Source organism: Alosa sapidissima, chromosome 14 (assembly GCF_018492685.1).
Source record: "Alosa sapidissima isolate fAloSap1 chromosome 14, fAloSap1.pri, whole genome shotgun sequence".
Lineage (NCBI taxonomy): Eukaryota > Metazoa > Chordata > Actinopteri > Clupeiformes > Clupeidae > Alosa > Alosa sapidissima.
In genome coordinates, this window is record NC_055970.1 from 22453745 (window position 1) to 22476165 (window position 22421).

The 22421-nt window shown below is 42.0% G+C and overlaps 3 protein-coding genes across 3 annotated transcripts in view; 1 reads left to right on the forward strand and 2 right to left on the reverse strand.

Annotated features, from left to right (window-relative positions):
• frmpd1b (FERM and PDZ domain containing 1b) overlaps nt 1-6017 on the reverse strand; it is a 27959-nt gene extending 21942 nt beyond the window's left edge. Inside the window, exon 1 of the mRNA XM_042062395.1 lies at nt 5705-6017. The gene's annotated coding sequence lies outside the window, so the exon portion shown is untranslated. The remainder of the gene's footprint in view (nt 1-5704) is intronic.
• Nucleotides 6018-6935: 918 nt separating this feature from the next.
• Nucleotides 6936-11214, forward strand: gnpda2 (glucosamine-6-phosphate deaminase 2). The gene is made up of 7 exons (XM_042062404.1): nt 6936-7050; nt 7487-7625; nt 7766-7867; nt 8250-8432; nt 8698-8882; nt 9125-9299; nt 9843-11214. Exons 2-7 carry the CDS (start codon nt 7502-7504, stop codon nt 9905-9907), a joined length of 834 nt encoding a protein of 277 aa, XP_041918338.1. The 5' UTR covers nt 6936-7050; nt 7487-7501; the 3' UTR covers nt 9908-11214.
• Nucleotides 10991-22112, reverse strand: guf1 (GTP binding elongation factor GUF1). The gene is made up of 17 exons (XM_042062400.1): nt 21654-22112; nt 21441-21552; nt 20906-21054; nt 20737-20817; nt 19126-19203; nt 18959-19042; nt 18807-18871; nt 16983-17186; nt 15699-15838; nt 13875-13998; nt 13163-13295; nt 12714-12857; nt 12340-12473; nt 12154-12255; nt 11815-11934; nt 11694-11730; nt 10991-11565 (listed from the first exon to the last, which is right to left on the reverse strand). The coding sequence occupies exons 1-17, from the start codon at nt 21852-21854 to the stop codon at nt 11431-11433; spliced, it is 2043 nt and encodes a 680-aa protein (XP_041918334.1). The 5' UTR covers nt 21855-22112; the 3' UTR covers nt 10991-11430.
• Nucleotides 22113-22421: the final 309 nt, after the last annotated feature.

Sequence of the window (22421 nt, forward strand, 5' to 3'; positions counted from 1 at the left end):
ACTGCACTCCCTGGGACACACACGCACCGAGCACCACTTCAGAGGTAGACTACTTCACATGGAACTATGGACATCCACACACACAGTACACTGCTTTAGAGATAGACTGCTTCACATGGAACTATGGACATCCACACACACAGTACACTGCTTCATAGGTAGACTGCTTTACATGGAACTATGGACATCCACACACACAGTACACTGCTTCATAGGTAGACTGCTTTACATGGGACTCTTGGGATCCCCACACACAGTACACTGCTTCATAGGTAGACTGCTTTACATGGGACTCTTGGGATCCCCACACACAGTACACTGCTTCAGAAGTGAACTGCTTTAGATGAGCCTCTGGACGTAAAGCCTTTATTACATTCTGGTTACATGTGTAATGCCCAATGCACAGAGCGATGCGCTCTTCTGCAGGGTGTCTCCTTGCTCTGTCCACCTCATTTCCTGTTCGGAGCAGAGGCCCCTGCTACTGCATGGGCTCACCTCTCCAGGCTCTGGCCTCCTTTCCAAAGTGCCCCCCCCCATGGAATCCCCCCCAAGGGCCTTGTTCTCCTTCCCACCCTCCATGCTGGCAGACCCTGGCTTAGAGTACAGACTGCAGGTCATATGAATTATGAATTCAGATAATGCAGAGACCACGCTCCTTGAGTCCGCCCCATGCCACACACTGACATGGGCACACACATGGATGGAGAGAAAGATGGAGGGAGGGAGAGAGAGATTGAAGGAGGGAGGGAGGGAGGGAGAGATGGACAAGTGGAGAGACACAGAAAAAAGAAAGAAAGAAAGAAAGAAAGAAAGAGAAGGGAAGAGAGAAAGAAAGAAACCGGGAGAGGGAATGGGAGAAAGAGAAAGCGATGGAAAGAGAGAAGGTGTGAAAGATGAGAAGATAGAGAGCGTGAGAGGGTGCAAGTGTGTGAGCCAGCCGCAGAAAGGGGGGAAGAGAATTTGAAAAGGGGATTGCAGCATGGACGCCGGAAGCTGCGGTGGGGAGAAAAACCACAGGCACAGCGAAAAGAGAGCTGAGAGGAGGAGAAGAAAAGAAAAGGGAGGGGGCCCGTTAAAGGGGTCAAAAGTGGAGGACATGAAGAGAGAGAAAAAAAGGAGAAAAAAAACAAATCCTCGCTGGGTGGGAAGTAATAAGGCTGTGGACGATGGAGAGGAAGCAAGGGATGAAGAGAGAAGAATGAAGGAAAACAAAGAGAGAAAATAACACAAACATTGAGAGAATATGACTAAACAGGGCATGGGTTTACAGCAGGACATGGCCGCTGCAAGAAACCTCTGACTTGATTAAATTGACGCATCCCACAGAGACTTAGTTAGCTTCTTCTGCTCCTTTCATTAGAGATGATTATTTCACCATCACTGGGGCTGGGGCACTAGGGTGTTTCTTAAGCACAACGCAATCAGTTCTTTTTCAAATCTGTTGGCCAAGCACACAGGCTCACTGTTTAACACTCAAACTGTTTGAGTCCAGAGGTTTGTCACTATCTGTCTACTGAACTGGATTTAATCTGGCTCGGAATTGAATCAATGATAATCTAGCTCTGTGCAACTCCCTAAACTGTCTTGGTGCAAATCTGACGGCAGTGAATCAATGGCGGGGCCAAGTTGTGTCAGCCACAAGAAAAACCAGATAAGGCCACAAAAGAAAAACTCAAGAGTCTATCAAGATTATCTGGAACCAGGACAGGCTGCAGAGACAGTTGTTTTTTCATCTTAAATCTGCAAGCCCTCGAATGAAAGACAGAAGGAATGTTATTTATGCCAAGTGCATAATCTGAGACACTCATGACATCTCCTCAGAAACCCTTTGAATAATCAGCAACCACACTTAGATTCTCTTTTTCTCTCTCACAATGTTGGCACGCACAAATATGCACACATGCCCGCACGCATACACACACACACGCAAACACACGCAAACACACACATACACACAGACACACACAGACACGCAGACACACACACGAACACACACACACACACACACACACACACACACACACACACACACACACACACACACACACACACACACGACAAACTCACTGCAGACTTCCAATTAAACATATTGCGCAAAGTGTCTGTTTACTTAATCTTTTTCTTTCTCCCTCTCTAACACTCTCTTTCCCTCACACACACATAAAACACACACACAAACACTCTCTCACACACTCTCTCTTTATTTTACTGGGCTTGATAGTCTACGTGGAATCGGAGCTGACATTCTCTGTGTAGAAGCTCTTTGGCAGCCGTACAGAGTGCTCTGTGCTAAAATCTAATTAAACCTTTGAGTGTCAAAGCTGGCCAGGTCGTCCAGCACTATGGAGCCACAGTCTACAGGACCGTCAGTAGGGGCCACACACAATTACCCCGTGACCAGCTCAGGTGCTACGCGGGGCAGACACGCAGGGCAGCCTACATGGGCACGTCCGCGCTCCCCCACCCTGCGTGTATCCACAGATCCCGTTCACATGGGAGCGTTCCAAAGGTTTTAATTCAGTCCAGCCAAATGACAACGTTTGTCCTCTTTTAAACGGCTCTGATTAGGGCCTGGCATGAGAATCGTGAATCTCCTCCTCTGTAGGGACACGGAGCGCTACAATTTGTGTTCTTTTCACTTCAATGACACAGGGCCGCCTTAATGAGAATATTCTCTGACCGTAAAAGAGGGACAAAAACAAACTTGATTTAACCGGGGCCTTCCCTAGGGCCTAGTGTGAGCATCGCTCTCTTCACTGGCGTCATCGAAGGTCGAACAAGTGCTGGACTTTGAAAGCACCACATCTGTTTCAACTGCAAGGCTCCAGGAGTCTTTACAAAAAGCTTTTACACAGGCAACAAATACAAATTATTACTCAATTTTACGAAAAACATTGTTACATAACAGAAAGCACAGAGCAAACTAATCCAATCCTCTGACGACAGGGATTATTATCATTATTATTTATTTCAGTTTTATTTCTTTATCCTTCCACCAAAGCAACAGCTGGCTGCTGTTGTTTTTTTGAATGTCTATGACTTTGCGTTTCCTCTTCACTTCTAATTAAATCTGCAGTCTCTTTTCACTTTCCGCCTGTCAGTCCAGTCCATTAGTGTAATACAGATGGAACTTTCTGCGCGCCTTTCAATTAAATTCTCCCAGCAACAATGACTACCGACGCCGAGTTCCCAGTGTACTTTTAAATCTTTCAACCACTTAGAGATTAATCATCTGGTGTGTCCATTTAATTTCTTTTCTGCCATACACACTGATGCAAAGGGCCACATAGGGTCACCTCTGTTAGGCTGGTACCTCATAAAGGGAAGTGAAATATTCCCCACAGACTTTCATGCAGCCAGTACTTGTGCCTATTTGTATCATGAAATGCATTTGTGCTGGTTTTGCATTTGTTTTGAGATACTGAAATCATATGTAGCCTATGGCCTGGGGCGATGTTAAACTGGGGTCTACCAAAGTCATTCTCCAGCTATATTTGTTGGGTTTCAATTATATAGTTTTTGAGATTATATTGAATGCTCAGTTTATTGGCACCTCTGGCCACTGACATAATGAGGAAGGCCTGTAACATATTTTCCCAAACCAAGCCAAGATACTTCCCCAAACTTGTACAACTGAATGCAGCAATAAGTAGATTTATTGTCTTTTTGAACGGGGAGGCAGTTTTATGGAGGACAATGACACATGCTCTGCCAGACAGAAAGAAAACAACAGACAAAGGCAAAAAAAGGAGAAGACCAAAACCAGAAAAATCTATCACAGGCTCCGCTCTATTCATTCATGATGACACAGACATTCTGATAATAAGCTACAACGTTATTCCTGAGCAGATCAGCAAAAACGTACAAAATCTGCACGATCGATAACTATCTAGTCTCGCTGTGGCCCAAACAGATGAAACGATGGATGAACAGACCCAATTCACAGTGGGATAACTTCCTGGTCAAGTAATTGAATGAGCCTAAAACGAAATAGAATTGATTATAGCAAGTAGCCACAGGACCAGGAGGACAGCACCAGCATAGACGCTGATTTCCAGCACTGCGGTGCTGTGGGAGAGGAGTGTCGGTCGGGCTGCCAGTTATTCCTGATGTGCAAGTATTGCCTGACTGCTCCTCTCACTACAGAATAAGCGCTCAGAGCAACAGCTTCATCACATGTTCCTCATTCATCTCTGAGTCATTGCACAGAGCCTAGAGCTAACATACACACGCACGCACACACACACACACACACACACACACACACACATGCACACACACACACACCTATAAACACACACAGATGTGCACACACACACACACACACACACAAACACACACACACACACACACACACAGCCAAAACGAACAAACGTGTGTATGCATGCATAAGCAGTACACATGTGTGTGTGTGTGTGTGTGTGTGTGTGTGTCAGGGTTGTGCACAATTCGAATTGCAATTCTGCTTCCTGTTTGCTACCTCGATTGAAATGCAAGTGAAATTCAAGAATTGAATTGGAATTTAAGAGCCAGTTTCAATTCAATTCTGGAATTTTGCACAAGCCTGGTGTGTGTGTGTGTGTGTGTGTGTGTGAGAGAGAGAGAGAGAGAGAGAGAAGGGGAGAGGGAGAGAGAGAGAGAGTGAGAGTTGATGTAACATGTTACCATTTTGTAACCTCTAAAAACAATTTTCTTCTTTGACAGTGAACACTGCCACAATCAAAGCAGATATATGATTTCCCACTGATCAACTACAGAACATGACATGCTAGCTGCTGCCTTTCTTGGTGGAGGGCAGTCTGATCTGAATCAGACCTCGCCCACTCCAAAGATACTGAGCCCTATTCATCAGCAGGTTTACTAACAACTCAATGAATCACTTAGTTGATTTTGAATATCACAACTTCAATTCAGTTAGGCCTATTTCTTAATTTCCCATCTGGCGATTTGCGGTTGTTAGAGCTAGGATACATGATGATACATGCACACTACGGCACAATGCCCACTGCCTGAACAGCTAACCCGGAGGCTCGAGCATGGGGTTTGCGTGGCATGTGTTAGCTCAGATCGACTAGATTAGGCTATATAGGCCTATATGGTCGGCTGCTGAAAAATAAAATAGCCTACACTAACCAGCACAGCGGTTATGTTTCTTGGTTAGTGTGAATATGGCAAATGCACTTAATGCAGGTAAAACTACCATTAACTGATCCTATAATAGAATTTAAATATATTCTGTGTAACCTATAGGCTGTTATTAAAGACGTATATGGCAAAATATTCATGTCATTTCAGACATGATGTCTCCCCCTTTACAGGCTGTGATAATATCATACAAATAGATCAAATTAGCCTCCTAATTAAACATCGCAATTTTGCCAGGAGATTTAAGCAAAGGATGAAGTCATGCTAGATTAGCCGGTAAACAAAGGAAAAATGGTCAAGTCTTGTGTGGTTTTCTCCTTTAATCTTAATCCGATTTAGATCTCTCTCGCCATGTCATCGACGAGAACAAGGCTGGATAGGTTACGCATCAATGCAGTCGGAACCATCCTCAAGATCAAAGGAAAAAACATGCTGCTCAAGCGCGGCTCCCTGACCCAAATATTCTGTAGGCTATGCCATGCAAGGTGCAAGCAGTATGTCGTTGGTCTGTCGCCTACCATTCATTGACAATGTGAATAGAAACGTAAAACTAACTCACCTCGTGGTTCAGTAAGGGGTAGTGTAGGGGGTGTGGACCGTCGTGGTCCGTGTGATGAAGAAGAATAGAAACAGTTGCGAAAGCTGTTAGTTCTCCGGAATCCGTTTGGGACGGGGCGTGCGTAAGGTTGAGTGTTTGGGCTGGATGCTGTCAGTGAGCGAGGACCGCTCTCGACCGCTTAATCCCTGGCTGGAAGATCTACCCCACCCCCTCCCTTTGCCTCCTTCTGCCTTCTCCGCTGCTCCGTCTCACAGCATTGTTCTCTCTGCCTCAGACGGTCTGCCCTAGGGTCCCCCTTGCAAGGTCAGTTTAACTGAGAAAAGAGCGAAGATAATAATAATAATAATATAAATATTTATAATAGTAAAAATTATAGGATAACAGCCTAATAATAATAATAATAATAATAATAATAATAATAATAGGTAAATTACACTACAATAGGGAAATAAAGGCGAGGCTAGACAATTCTTATCCTTTTCATTTTTTGAGAATCATCTAAATGCCTATTTTTTTGGTTGATAGGTAGGCTACCCTATATAGGTCATCTGTGAGCCTACAGTAAACCCTCAACTGGGCCTTACTCAACAGGATGTGTAGGCTAGTCATCTCAGTTAATTCTGAGGTGCTGTTGCTCAGATAAGCAGCTCGTGTCGTTTGTATGTTGTGGGCCACCATACATGAAAATTCGGATGTTTCCGATTTTTGGCGTCAAAACATATGACCGGAAACCAATCATGTGATCAACCAAATTTGTGAAAAAACAGAATTACTGTGAATAATCGTCATGAAAGTCTTAAGATAGTGATCTATGTTTCAAATTAAATGTCATTAAATCAGCATCAACCCTCGGTTCTCTAAGTCCTGGTTAGACATACAAAATGTAGCTGTATGGGACTTTAATAGCATAGGTCTCTAATTAGGCCACTTAATTTAAACAAATAAAGTGATAATATAAATAACTTAATGGCAGATTGCACTGTAGCCTAGCATATGACAAAATACTGGCTTATTTATTTTTTGGATTATTTTTTATGTTCTAATTTCTGTCATTAAATTGTATGATAGGATATATATCCCCATGTGTATGACAAATGTTAACTTTGTTTTTTTATAAAGCTCATTAAATAAGCCTAAAAGTGAGAATACGCGAAAATACAATAAAAATACTTTTATTTTGACACATTATTTTTACTCTTTCCGGATGTGAAGTAGTTTAGTTATCAACGTTGTTGTATCATCACAATCCTACTTAAACTGTCTACTACTGCACAGCTTTCAAGCAAACACTCCACTGTCTCAGAAACACTCCTTGCTTACATTTTGATGTTGTAATTTTGTACCACGTAAGTATCTTGTAACAACCCATGTGTTATTTTAATACTTTGACAGTCCATGCAACGTACGATGATGGTAATTTAACAGAGGTCCGTTTATCAAACATAATATTGGTTACACAAATGTAAGGATAGCCTATGCATTTTCGGTATGGGTACAGTAATACAATGTTGCTGTTACGTGTAAATGAAACTAGCTATTCCAAGCCTGCTACTGTTGTTCTGAAGTAGCTACAATAATTCAGTAGGCTAATGTTATTGCAATGCTGCATTCCTGCATTATGTAGGCTACTGCAAGAAATTCCTCAAAAACTGGAAAAACTGCTGTTGATTTGTTTTTCAACAACGTCACTGTCATGAGGGATTTTTTTTAGTATTTAATTAGATTCTTGTGAAAGCTTTTTTTTTTTATATGATTTGACACTTTTTAAACTTTCCCTTGCAGTTTCTCCCAGCAAACATGAGGCTAGTGATTCTAGATGACTATGACCAGGCCAGTGAGTGGGCAGCCAAATACATTAGGAACAAAATAATCCAGTTCAAACCAACAGCAGACAGATACTTCACTTTGGGTCTTCCTACTGGTAGGCTATGTCTTATGTTAACATCTTTGATTTTATGTAATTGGCACTCTGACTAGCAGTAACATTTTAATGTAATCTTTAAATTCAAATAGCCTTCCATATAAGCCTATTAAATCATTTTATATTTCTCCCACTTCTAGGGAGTACTCCACTTGGATGCTACAAGAAACTGATTGAATACCACAAAAGTGGAGATATTTCCTTTAAGTATGTTAAAACATTTAACATGGACGAATATGTTGGTAAGTCCTGTTTCACATCAGAAAATCACAGAGACAATGATATTACAGTAAGTTAGTTTGTCCACACAAGAAAGTGAAGTCCACAGGTATCCGTACATGCTATTTTTTTTGGTGGCACTAGGTCATTGGATATGTGGAAATTGTCCCTTCTGGCAACATATGTCTCATACCAATAGGACATGAACGTTTTCATGTTGTCTAAATATCGCCATTAATGCTGACTGCATCTGAATTTTCCATTTCACATTAAGTGCCAGTGCTGATGTCCACCCAGTGCCCAGCAATATGAATATCCTCCCACAGATCAGCCTTAGGCTTTACCTGCCAGTATATTAGTGGGAAAAAACGAGTTGTAAGACATACAATTAACCTGCATCACCAGGCCTCCCAAGGGACCACCCAGAGAGTTACCACTCTTACATGTGGAACAACTTCTTCAAATACGTCGACATCGAGCCCCAGAATGCCCACATCCTTGACGGGAATGCCCCTGACCTCCAGACAGAGTGCGACGCCTTTGAGGTGAAGATTAAAGAGGCTGGTGGCATCGACCTGTTTATGGGGGGTACGTAAAACATATTCTAACACTGTCCTAGCAGAGAGTCGTGCAGGAAATATCAAATGTTTGTTATGATTGATAACTCTTATTTGCTCCGTAGCAAGATGTTTTGTCTAGAAAACAAATAGAAATGCAGGGTTTAGAATGGGAAGAACAGATACAGTACACATACTGTAGCTGTATTTGAAACCTTCTTCTACTTTTGATCTGGATAAAGGAACATTACATCTACATTCACACAACTGTGGTGTTTGCTCGCTCTTCTCCCTAGGTATTGGTCCAGATGGACACATTGCCTTCAATGAACCTGGATCTAGCCTGGTGTCTAGGACAAGAGTGAAAACCCTCGCAAAGGACACTATTGTAGCTAATGCCAGGTTCTTTGGGAATGACCTATCCAGGGTGCCCACGATGACCCTCACAGTCGGTGTCGGAACAGTGATGGATGCCCGGGAGGTGAAACAACATAATTTACCCATGTTTCAAAATTAAATGAAAAAAGTAAATTGAAGGCAGTGGAATCGAATGTGTGTTCTGGAGAGTTTGCAACATGATGAGCCATACATTTTTAGTGATGACCGTTCCATCGGTGTCAAACATAATATAAATGTTTTGTAAGAGAGACATGATTCAAAGCTAAGCCTGTTGACTGGTGTCTGAAGTGATGGCACATCCTCCTTCTTTTCCGGTGTCCTCAGGTAATGATCCTCATTACAGGAGCACACAAGGCCTTTGCCTTGTACAAGGCCATCGAGGAGGGGGTCAACCACATGTGGACGGTGTCCGCCTTTCAGCAGCACCCCCACACCATCTTTGTGTGTGATGAGGACGCAACTCTGGAACTCAGGGTCAAGACTGTGAAGTACTTCAAAGGTAACATTCTTTCCTCAGAGATGACTCTGCCATATGAAGGACTTCTCATGAGATCAGGATGAGATTTAACCTGTGTTCAGTCTCTTATAGTGTATGTTGCCATGTTTTTTTTAATGGGGACATACTGTACATGCTTTCTTGTTTCAATGTATGCTTTGAATTTGCCCCAGACATATATCCGACACAACAGCTTTCATGAATACAGCTTTTGTGGAGTATCATGAATGCCACAATTGTCCTAGACAAAACATGACCTTATATCTTAAGCCAAAAAAACTAATGCTTGGAGCACAAGGATTTAGTTGAGTCGTTAGTGAGAGTCATATGCATGCTGTTGTGATTCCTGTGTCCATGAGCACGAAGAGCAGGATACCAATAGAGAGGGGAGAGAAGTCCTTAGGGTGTAGGGACCCTCCTTAGTCTCTCGTCACGAGCCGATCATCTCACACGTCTCTCCTGCCCTATTTGTGTTGCATTCTGTGCATGGAAAATGCGCTATATAAATAAAAGACTTCAGTCACTCTTTTCTCTGCCCTCTTTCAGGCCTGATGCACGTCCATAACCAGCTGGTAGATCCCTTGCACAGCATCAAGGACTACAAGGACTGAAGCGGGAGAATGTTAACGTTGCCTACTTGGGGGCAATATTCCTGAAAAGTTACTGAACTCACTTAATCCAGCGCCACGTTGTTGTGTAAAATGGTCATGTGACTAAACTGAATGCAACATCTACCTACTACAGGCGCACTTTGATGCAAAGACACGGGAATGGCCGCCGCCTAACTGATCTTTGCTGAGGCTGTGGTTGGTCTTTGTATCAAACTGCATATTATATTTTAGAAATACTGTAAGTAATGCTGTGCTCATTGGGTCATGCATGTAGTGTCATTGCTGTAACATCCTAGAAAACACCATATCTCTGGTCTGAAAGAGCTGAGGAGATAGTAATACAGTCCAACTCTAGTATTCCACAGTATCCCTCTCTGGGTTTTTTGAAGGGCCCATACCTAATTCAGCAGCACACTGTCAAGAAGGTAGTAGTCACATACAGCATTATCCATGTTACATTCTTCTCTTTATACTGTGCTTTCATTTGTATGCCCAGTTGGGCCAAACAGTCAGACAGTTTACTTTACGTTACTTCTATTTCTTTCGGTTGCTTGTGTAGTTAGAAACATTCCTTATCTTTTATACTGTAACTTGAAGTGACTTAAGCACCTCACTCTTGCCAAGGGTCACCAATACCGCTTGTTAAAGGTCTGAGGTATGAGGGAGAGCCACTGACTGAGACAGGGTTTTTGAGCCAACCTGGCTTGATTCCACAGAGCTATACTGGCTTGAGTCCATTTTTATTAAAAGGGATAAGTTGTCTAAGGTGATGTTGGCTGGCCAGTCGTGTAGCTTGTATTGGTGCCTGGTTCTGTAAAATTATGATGTTTATTTTGGTCCAACTTTCACATTTTGATAACTTGAGATACAGCCATTAATGTTCCATTTCATTTAGGCCATCTAATCTGAATGTACTGTATGTTTGAAAATGATAAGTTACATTTCTGTACCTTTCTGCCTTGTGGCTCCTGTTTACTGGTAAAGCACTTCTCTTATCAATAATCTGTTTATTCTCTGTGTACTGATTAAGATCATAGGACATTCCTTTGGCCATGTATGTCTGTATTGCTGACTATTGTATCCCCAACCAGAATGATCAGATGTTACTTACATTTTTTTTCACAATATTTTAAACAGGTCTGCTTATTTTCGGATGAAATGTTACAATATTTGTCCTCAGTTTGAAAGGCGACAGGTGAGATGAAAAGAAGGTTGTGAATTCACCAACTTAGTTTTGTTTTTTTCTTTTACTTCAAGAGTACTGTCAGCATCAGCATGCAATAAAAAGTTCTTTGATTTCAATGAAACGGATCCAAACGGATCTTTTGTAGCTGTCATTTAAATACAGCATTATGCTGATACACTCCAGATCCTATCAGTGTGCCCAGTTCTGCATGTTGTTGACCTCTAGGAGTAGGTTCATCAGCATATGATGATGTCCAAATCCAGCAGCCAAGTGCCATTTCATCATGCACAGTGGTTCTGCAATAGAGTGTATCTTGATAACATCCTTCTTTCACGTGTTATTTGTCCTTCCGTTTTAAAACATTAATAAATGCATCTTTGGGAACCTCTACATTCCCAATGCGACGCATTTTCTTCTTCCCCTCAGCTTGCTTTTTCAGCAGTTTCATTTTTCGTGTGATGTCTCCTCCATACTATAGCACAACATGAAACATAAAATTGTATTACATGTCAGACACAAACCCTTCATATGCATTATTAATTAATTAATTAATTTATTCATTTATATATTTATCCAAAGTTAGCTTTGGAAAGTACTTACACATTTTGCCAAAACATTCTTCCTGTATGCTTTGATCCTACAATAAATAAAAGAGAAGTTGGTGTTGTAGTTCTCATGTAACGTAACTTGTCCGATTGGCCACACCTGGAACCAGACTTACGTTTCTCTTGCGATGACCTTACTCCCAATGGACGCCTGGACAGCAATCTCAAACATCTGCCTGGGAATGGAGTCCTTCAGCCGTTCACACATGGCCTTGCCCATGCTATATGCCTTGTCTCTGAGAACAGGATGGCAATTCATAGGAGAAAGAGGGGTGTCAGTGGTGGGAGTGAGTAACATCTCAGTCTCACTTGCATACAAACACTCCTGTCTTTCTTTAGACAGAATGCACAGTGGCATACCATTTCTTGCGTGGCTTTAAATAGTCAATTACGTCTATACAAAATCACTCTGTGGACATGACGTCAGTCACTGGGGGAAATCTAAATGTCCTTACTTGTGCACAATGGTGGTGAGTTCTTCCACTGGTTTCCCATTTAAGAGGAAGTCCATCTTAATTAAATCAGCTGGCTGATAGCCGGCGTCCTCGTAGTCAAAACTGCATGAACACAGAGGGGTATGTTTGGGAACAGCCAGAGAGCATGGAATTGGGTGCGGCTGAGAGTCTTGACTGTTTACTCACCTGGCGTATCCTGAGGACATAGACTTGAGACTGTCGTAGAAATCCACCACAATCTCGTTGAGGGGAAAGATGTACTTCATCATGACCCTGTGCTCATCAATGTAGATCATGTTCTTTTGAGTAGCTCTGCGATTCTACAGAAATCAGATCGTTCCCCAATTACAAGCACAAGTACAATATTTTAAAAATAATGACAACAATAAATCAAATAATCACAATAACCTATACAATGGCAGTTGATGTGAAATATATTACTCTTGTATTAGAAGTACCAACAAACACAACAAAGTATACTTCTACTTCTCTACCACACACACACACTTTGTTTTTCGAAAACAGCATCATTAAATGACAGAAGGAGGGGGAGGCTTTACCAGGCACAGTGTCATAATTTTGCCAGTGAAATCGTCAGGGGCAATAATGGTGCCAAGAACCATTGGTTCCAGGTACTCCGACACCATGGACCTGTCGGGGAACTGGGCAGGATTCACTATGGTGATTTCCTCTTGCCCATGCTCCTACAGAGAGAACAGAACCAGTCATTAGGGTGACTTTGTGTAGGAACGAGTAGCCATGGAGATGAAGAACACCCACACAACAACTGATGTATGCATTCACTCACTAATTTCTCCATCATATCAAAAATACACATTTGTTTCGTATTTTGTTTTATGCGTTAAAATTCTGGACTTTTTCTAGTGACATACTGTGCATGTAAGTAACACCCCATGGTGAAGTTATTAAAGACTGATAGCGCACCAGCTGTGATGCCACCACCTGGCTCCTGAAGTGGCCACTTACTGTTGCCGATGGCCAGACTTACCTTAATGAGCTTGGCCGCGGTGAGGACCGCTTTGTAAGGCACAGTGGGTGCCGTCACGATGACCGAGGCGTTGTACTCCTGCTCCAAGCGTTGGTTAAACACCTCCATATGCAGCAGACCCAGAAAGCCCAATCTAACAGGGGAAAGAGAATGTCCTACTGAGGCTACACATATAAACGGGCTTTGGGCAGCCTTGGTTTCATTTGCAAAACAGTGTCCTCTACTGCCCTCCACCCGTCGCAGTCCTAATAGCATGTAGGGGAGATTCTCTGGTAACTACTCGGGGGCCCCCTGCACAGTATGATGTCCATTTCTACCTGCTGTGCCTCTAGATAAACCTAAATAGGAATATGCAGCTAATCAACAGCAGCCATGATAATTACTTTAGTCATGTGTAGCAGGAGAGGATGGGAAAACCTTTGGCGTATAGTGTGTGTGTGTGTGTGTTTTTTTTGTGTGTGTGTGTTTTGTGTGTGTGTGTGTGTTTCTGTGTGTGTGTTTCCGTGTGTGTGTGTGCGCGCGTGCATGTTTTGCAGTGAATCTCTCAGGAGCGGAGCTGAGAGTTGCTGGCATATGAAATGCGTGCCCAAACCTCCAGCCGGTGCGTGTGTGTGTGCCCAAACCTCCAGCCGGTGTGTGTGTGTGTGTGTGTGTGTGTGTGTGTGTGTGTGTGTGTTTGAGTGTGCGTACGTGTGTATGTGTGTGTCCAAACCTCCAGCCGGCGCCCAAAGCCAGACTGCTGTCTCTCTGCACCGTCACACTGGAGTCATTGAGGGTCAGCTTCTCCACAGCCCCACGCAAGGCCATGTACTCAGACTGGTCCATTGGGTACATCCCTGCACAAGTACAACCATACTTACTTCTATACCAGTTGGTTTTTCACTTGATCTTACAAAGTTTTTTACTAGAGGATAACTTGGGGTGAAATAGCCTGGAAAAATCCAAACTCATTGACGAAGGGGCGAATTCTCCCATTTGCGCGTAAATTGCACGTAAGCCCTTTATTTACACGCTTCAGTTACACGCTTTTCAGTTACATGCATTCTCCCATTCCCGCTTCTGTCATCACATGGCCTAACAAAGAATTGACTTAACAAAATGTCCCTTTTGCTCTGAGGTTTATTTATAAAGAGTCAAGACATGATTGAGGTGTGTAGATTCATAATTTAAAAACTCACTGTTGAGAAAGAAAGTTTCAATAGCAGCTGCTTCTAATAATATAAAATTATCTATGCTAACGAAGCTGTAGACTGACCTGCAGTTGCAGTTTCGAATACAGTAGAGAGACTGGCATAACAATACCAGCCTCAATTACAAACCAATCAGAGACAGGAGAATATAAACGCTGATCAACAATAGTGCAGGCGTCTGTACAAATGTATGGAGGAATTCGGACAAGTTGGAATGAAATGGACAGATTTGAATGAAGTAGGCCATGGAATTATGAAATCACGTCAAGTTAAAACTGAAGATGCACGGTCGGTAAGCTCCAATTTCCAAAGGGGGTGATTATAACAGGGTTTTCTCTATTTAACAATGTAGCCTCATGGATAAGGTAATGTCGGGAAATATGCCACCTTGTGACACTGTAACCTACATGTATTAAGAACTAGACCTACTGGCGACATTGAGCAATATACTGTTTCACCTCGTAGTGGCACTCGAACTTAATACAGCCCTAAGGAGCGCGTGACATATTAAGTGAAGGGGAGAATTTGCTCAGGTTAAAAAGCACTTATTTACAAGCTTCTTTTTACTTATGCACCCTTACGCACATGGGAGAATTCGCCCCAAAGTGAATAGAGTCTGGTTACTCATGATTAGGATTCATTTCCAACACTTGCATCGAGACGGGGACTAACTTTGAAGTCATTGGTCTAGCCTTACCAATCACATTGATCAGAGATTCCTAACGTTACATCCTACTTCACCTAAACTTTACAAACTGACAATGAACAGCATCAGCAGTCAGGAAACAATGTTTTGCTGTAAATAAATGTCTGCATTTTTCCAACTCCATTTTTTGTTGTGGGGTTGCTGCTTCTGTTTATCACAATAAGTTTCGGTTTCACCTTCCCCTCTCGTCGCTGATTGGCCTGACATTTTTCTTGTCTGAGGGAAATGGTTATGAACTGTGTTCCAGCCTAGATCTCCCTGAAAGAAGATCTAGGTGGGCGGGCCAGGCTAGGGGTGAAAGGCTTTGTAACACCAAATGCAGATGCCCAAAAGTGACTGACCTGAACCTTGATTTGACAGCTTTGAAAAATGAAACGCTAACTGCATGACAGCAACATTTGCTCTGGCTTCAGTAGTGGCATTTTCAGTGACAGTGTCCTCTACAGCTATTTGCTTAGCTGATAAGCATTGACCAATGTCCATGCTTTCATTTCCACACTACATTTAGACACATCACTACAAATTCAGGGCACCATAACCTCAAGTCCTTGCTAAAAATGTACTAAACAATAAAAGTCAGAAGTCAACGCTAACCATATTTGATTGGCTGAAAGTCTTAAATAAAAGTGTTTGTCCATACCAGCGAATACCATGGCTTTGGCTGGTTTGAATCCTGGTAGGGGTTCCACCGGTTGTTTATGGTGATAAAGCGTGTCTCCAATTTGAGCTTCTTTAACCTCTTTCATCCCAGCAATAATATATCCTACCTGACCCGCATACCTAGGGAGAGGAGGGGAGGGAGGGAGGTAGGGAGGGAACATTAATTAGTGTTGGAGAAATATAACAATATATATCTGCTTACTTATGTTGACAATTAAGAATCACTGACTTAAAAGAAACAAGTGTTCTGATTTAGTTATAAGTGTTAACACTGCTCTACACTGCCTTAAAATAAATAAGTATTTTGTTAATTAATCAAGTTTAGTTCACATGCATCCTTATGATGCTGTTTTAGTTCAGTTGTATCCTTACGATACTGTTTTGAGTAATCTGATGTTTTGATCCACAAATATGAATCTTCTGTTCTGTCATTTTGACTCCTAAGTTTAGTTATAAATCTGATGTTCTGTTTAATATTGTGTCTTAGTCTGCGAACATGAACCTTGTGTTCTGTTTATCGTTCCGCTTTTTGCCAATATCTAGACATGTCTAATATCCAGACATGCTGAGTTGCCCGAGTGAAAGTGTAAAACCAACCACAGAGGAACGGAGAGAAGCTCATGTCACAATCCTGGAATGTTTTGTCCGACCTGAGGGTCAGGCCATGTCATATTTTAGACCATATGTTAAAGCGATGGTCTAAAGGGAAACCAAGGGAAAACAGGTTCTGGGAGGGTGTTTGGCTCGGGGTCATGGTGCAAAGGACCCTAGGGTGAAATTACTCCGAACCATCGCTTTAACTGTCACTCCCTGATTGTATGATATAAAAGAAGCTTGTCTGTAAGAACATGTCAGAGTTTGGGTATGAACCATTGCTTTGTCTCATTCTCTCTCTTTGCAAAGATAATACAATTGTATTGTTCTTTTGGATTACTGGCTTCTGTCTTTTTTGCGTCTAAGCGTACAAAATTATCTAACAATTAGTCTCAATGTAAAATAGTCAATTTATTTTGTAATCTATCAGCCATTTAGTCATAAATTATAACAACAATTTCAGAATATAGTAGAACAACAACATTATAACAGTATAAGAACTGTCGGTTGATCTCTGCATCCAGCCTCGTGTCTATGGCCAAATTATATCTGTGGCAATATCCTTTACCAACCCCACTCCCACTCATAGTATACTGCTTAGTTTTGTGATAGCAGTGATGGCAAAGAGAATAGAATAACAACAAATGACCAGTTAATATTAAATGCTCACAGTGTTTTTGTAGGATGCTCATCAGGTCTAAGGACACCGAGCTCATTCACTTCGTAGGTTTTACCCAAGTGGGCAGACGAAATCTTATCCCCTTTAGACACTTGGCCCCCAAAAAGAGCAATGTTGGCGACGACCCCCCTGTAGTGGTCAAACGTGGAGTCAAACACTAAGGCTCGGAAAGGATCCTCCTTTTTGGCGGTGGGCCTTTGATGGGGACAGACAAAAACAGGAGTAATGTCATCATGCTTATGGATGTCCTGAGGTGTTAGTTTCAAAACATTTTCGCCCCTGAGGTTGTAAAGGCCTGCAGCTATAACACAAGTTAAAAGCATGCCTGCCTGAAATCTCTACATACACGCAATAGCTGAAATTCCAGCAGAATTGCAACTGTGGGACTCCAACATACATATGTAATTAAAGCGATGGTTCGGAGTAATTTCACCCTGGGGTCCTTTGCACCATGACCCCGAGCCAAACACCCTCCCAGAACCTGTTTTCCCTTGGTTGAACCCTGGTCGAGTAGCCCTGTCAGAAACTAATGAGTTTCTGCAGGCGTAATGGAACCAACTTTTATCTCGTAAATTACCCCACTAATAATGCCCTGAATGGTACGAAACTTCTACAGTATGTTCTTTACTCATAAAATGAGGCATTGAAAAGTTTGTAGGTACACCAGGAGTTTATTTAAATAACACTTGCCAGATGGATGCTATTATCTGCTACTAAACCGCTGCGTTGACATTACTTCCGTGATTTAGGAAAAGCTTGTAAAAGTCCTGGCAGGAAGCATGCATAAGGATGTAGATCCAGGAATGCACTAATATTTTGTTCGTAGTACCAGTTTGCAACAATTATTAGTTAATACTAAGTTGTAAACACTTCGGAAAAAAATATATTAAGAACTGGATATACCAAAAAACGTTGATGTAATCGCATCCTGCCAGGACTTTTACGGGCTTTTCCCAAATCACGAAAGTAACGTAGACGCAGCAGTATAGTAGCTGATAGTAGCATCCATCAGGCAAGTGTTATTTAAACCAGGTCCTGGTGTACCTACAAACTTTTCAATGCCTCGTTTTATGAGTAAAGAACATACTGTAGAAGTTTCGTACCATTCAGGGCATTATTAGTGGGGTAATTTACGAGATAAAAGTTGGTTCCATTACACCTGCAGAAACTCATTAGTTTCTGACAGCGCTACTCGACTAGGGTTCGACCAAGGGAAAACAGGTTCTGGGAGGGTGTTTGGCTCGGGGTCATGGTGCAAAGGACCCCAGGGTGAAATTACTCCGAACCATCGCTTTAAGTGCCACTTAACCCGGGCTAAGAGTAATTCATAGCATTGTCAGAACACACTTTCACTCTAGTCATTATGGTCTGGCAGACATTATAGTCTGGGTTAGGAAAGTCACTAAGGTGTGTCAATCACAATTACACAGACAGTGATTAGACCTCTTAGTAGCTGCTACAGCTCACACCGGGCCTGAAAATATGTTGGGCTGTGCTTTCCTCTGTTGGGGAATCCCAGACAATAACCTTACAGCCTGAAGGGATCTGGGACAGGAGCACACTGTCTAGTGGTACAAGGATACCACTAGACTACACAATTTGTAGACTTGCTTGCCTACAACAACAAGATTTATATAATGATAGCAAAGACAGGCAAGACATGTTGTATTTTCAATCCATTATATCTATTAGTCAAGTGAGAATTTGACTACAACAAACCTAACCTCTCTCACTCACACTCTCGTACACACACACTGAAACTGAATTTGCAACTTTTCATGATTACACTGAGATTATCTGAAAAACATGACTTACGCTGGGATCCTTTTCACAACTTCTTGGAGAACTTGTTCGACGTTAGTGCCCTGCTTGGCAGAGATCTACCGACAACAACCAAGACAAGAGGAGTCAGCCGAGTTGGCAGACACACAAATGTGCTTTTAAAGGCCTGGTCAAAACGCACTCACCCTAATGCACTCCTCCTTTGGGATGTCAAAGACCTTTTCAATCTGCTTCTCCACCCTCTCCGGATCAGCGTTTTTAAGGTCAATCTGAGAATAGTGCCCAAACACACGTCAGCAATTACATGACAGCTTCTTAATCGATATGCATTTGGTTAATGTCACCTGTGTACCTTGTTTATAACTGGGATGATGGCAAGCTGAGCTTCAAATGCCAGGTAGAAGTTGGCCACCGTCTGCGCTTGAATCCCCTTGAAGCAAGAAATAAATCAATTCATGAAATCTTGTTTTAACAGCACTTTTCATAGGCCTAATACAGAAAATCCATTCTCATTTGACTCTGAACATTTAAGAACACTAAATGCTATTAGCATTTAACAGATTTGTTTTTTTTAAATACACAATACATTTCCATGAATACTTAATTGACAACATACTATGGGTTCATGAAAGCAAATATCAGTAGTCATGAAACAATGACCAACCCCAACATTTAATACAACTTGAAGGACGCGGTTTCTTAACAATAACAGACATGAACGTGGGATTTCATTTAAAACATTTGGTTACAAGAAAAATATTTCTTGTAATAACAATTTGTTGTTAAGTTTAACTTCACTGCTGGTATCGCCCCTGGAAGTTGTAAATCAAGACTTCCCAGACCCACTCTCTGACTCTCAGTCTCAACTGAGATTTGAGAAGAAGTCTGGTGTAAACCAGGCTACAACAAATCTGCATCTAGGCACAGAGTATCTGAAAAGACATCCATGAATGACTGCTCATATCATATTGTTCATTTAGTTTATTGTTCTTGCTCGTGAACAAAGCTGTGACAAAGTAAACTCTGGATTAACATTACATTTAACTCCCTCACCATGATTGTTATTAAGTATAAGTATAAGTATAAGTATATATACTTTTTTGATCCCGTGAGGGAAATTTGGTCTCTGCATTTAACCCAATCGGTGAATTAGTGAAACACAAACAGCACACAGTGAACACACAGTGAGGTGAAGCACACACTAATCCCGGCGCAGTGAGCTGCCTGCTACAACGGCGGCGCTCGGGGAGCAGTGAGGGATTAAGTGCCTTGCTCAAGGGCACTTAAGCCATGGCCCACTGGTCGGGGCTTGAACCTGCAACCCTCCGGTTACAAGTCCAGAGTGCTAACCAGTGGGCCACGGCTGCCCAAAGCTGCAGTTGGCAAGTCTGACAGATTGAGGGAACTTAGCCAAAATTTGGAATGTTTACAACTCTCATGACCCTCCCCCACTACTACCGAGCACCCTCTCATCGAGTTTGTGTTCATCAGTGCGCACCAGACTGCGATTGACAGTCGGATCTCACACAGCCCAGCTCTCATTGGACCAGAAGAACCGGGAGCTGTGGATTTTTGCAAAACAAATAACAGGCTCTAGGTGGAGGTAGAAGTGCGTGTTTTTTCTAAAACCGGCTGATTTATGTTGTTCTGTCGGAGCAGTGTCGGTTTCAGTCAATATAATCAAAAAAATCTTCCCAACTGCAGCTTTAATGACTCCAAAATGTCTTTCCCAACACAATGCCACAGTATTGAGACAATCTGACAAGCTATTTCCTATTTAGGATTCTCTCACATTTCTACATATCTGTTTAGAAGTTCAGATGCATCAGTAATAGTCAACATATGGTCTTAAATAGATAAGGAAATACTTATGTACACACACACACACACACACACACACACACACACAACATATAACTTATTTACAGGCTTCACTATAATCTATAGCCTATTCATAACTCACCTGGTTGGCATCAACAACAAGAAGAACTCCTTGGCAAGCAGAAATGGACCGTGACACTTCATAGCTGAAGTCAACATGACCCTTAACAAAGAGCACAGTGTTGTGAATGCCATGACAGAGTCAATACAGAATAACAAAAAGTAACTATTCTGTCTAAACAAGGACTTACTGGTGTGTCAATGAGATTGAGTAGGTATGTTTCATCTTGGTGTGTGTAGAACAAGGAGGCAGTTTGGGCCTTGACTGTGATGCCTCTCTCACGCTCCACCTGTAGTTTATCAAGCACTTGCTTGTTCTTCTCCGTTTTTACAATGGCCCCTAACAAAAAAGAATAAGCTCAAGTCAGTGAGTTTGGAAATTGGAACTGTGGGGAAAGGCATTATTTGTGGAATCACGTGATTATCACTCTTTTTCTTACTTTGGTTGACCTAACGGATATGACCTACTCCCCTATGCGTGCATCCACAAACTTTTGAAGCTTCATTATTGTTGCTCACATTTATGCAGTTTCAAGCAAATGCCGCAACTGTCTCCTGCTCTCTATTCTGAGAGCTTTAAATCCAAATACGTGTAGGCCAGCATCGTCAAGAACCCTCAGTATTCTCAGGCAGAATCAATCATTAGTAGGCTTCTTTAAATCACACCATCAGTTATCAATAATTTGAGGTTATTTGGGGTCAAGAAATCTAAAAACCTGCACTTACCTGTTATCTCCAATAGCCTGTCAGCTAAGGTGCTCTTCCCGTGATCGATGTGGGCAATGATACTGAAATTTCTTATCTTGTCGACAGGAAAGTTCGACATGTCAATGCCTCGCTATTAGGGACGAAGGGAGAGGACACGCTTAAAACATTGCCAAGCCATTTCAATTGCATTGATAGAAACATTAACTCAATTGGTAGGGCACATATTGATACCTTTTCGGCACTAGAACTGTAACCTTTGGAAAGGTGTTCTGGTAGACATATCACTGCACTTTTCATCCACCGGTGCCTAACCAGCGTGCATATAGTACTGTAATCCTGGGTACGTCTTCTAATCGTGCATATTTTCAAATCAAGAAAACGTGTCATCAAGGGCATAACCTGCCCACGAGTATTAAATAAAGATAACTGCATATTTCGAGGGTTTGCTACCTAGCTACCATAATTACAACTCAAGGCAGCTAATCCCAGCTATAACAATTTGACAGCTCTCTCCTTGTGTAACCTCAGCATGAAACTACTTGGTGATGTCTGAGGTCACACGAACCCGATATCAGAAAAGCATTCCGTGCTAATACTTATCGTTGACAGTTTTAGTCAATTAATTAGAAGCGTTTCTTGTAGGTTTCAAGTACTCATAAAAAAATTCAGTGTGACAATCAAGGAGGCTGCCATCTTGGATTCGCAGTGATTTTTGGGAAATGTAGTCTTCTTATTTTTATATACAGGAGCTAAACGCGCTGAAATTCTTCAGGAAACATAACCCTCTAGACGATATGATCTATCGTATGTAGCTTAGATATCGACAACACTATGATACATCACTAACTTATAAGCATATGCTCACAGACAGGCTTCTGAATGTTAAATATTAAATTAGTCTACATTTGTAGGCGTTTCATCTGATCTGCTTGACTATTTTTGTTGGGACATCTCTCTCTCTCTCTCTCTCTCTCTCTCTACCCATCACTAACAGGACAC

What these genes read in the sequence shown, in the direction of transcription:
- gnpda2 (XM_042062404.1), top strand. Translation starts at nt 7,502, where the DNA reads ATGAGGCTAGTGATTCTAGATGACTATGACCAGGCCAGTGAGTGGGCA. An exon ending in CACTTTGGGTCTTCCTACTG is followed by an intron (nt 7,626 to 7,765) that starts GTAGGCTATGTC and finishes TCCCACTTCTAG; the next exon opens with GGAGTACTCCACTTGGATGC. An exon ending in CAGTGATGGATGCCCGGGAG is followed by an intron (nt 8,883 to 9,124) that starts GTGAAACAACAT and finishes CGGTGTCCTCAG; the next exon opens with GTAATGATCCTCATTACAGG.
- guf1 (XM_042062400.1), bottom strand. Translation starts at nt 21,854, where the DNA reads ATGCAGTTATCTTTATTTAATACTCGTGGGCAGGTTATGCCCTTGATG. An exon ending in CAAAGCCATGGTATTCGCTG is followed by an intron (nt 13,999 to 15,698) that starts GTATGGACAAAC and finishes GTACTTGTGCAG; the next exon opens with GGATGTACCCAATGGACCAG. An exon ending in CTCACCACCATTGTGCACAA is followed by an intron (nt 11,935 to 12,153) that starts GTAAGGACATTT and finishes TCCTGTTCTCAG; the next exon opens with AGACAAGGCATATAGCATGG.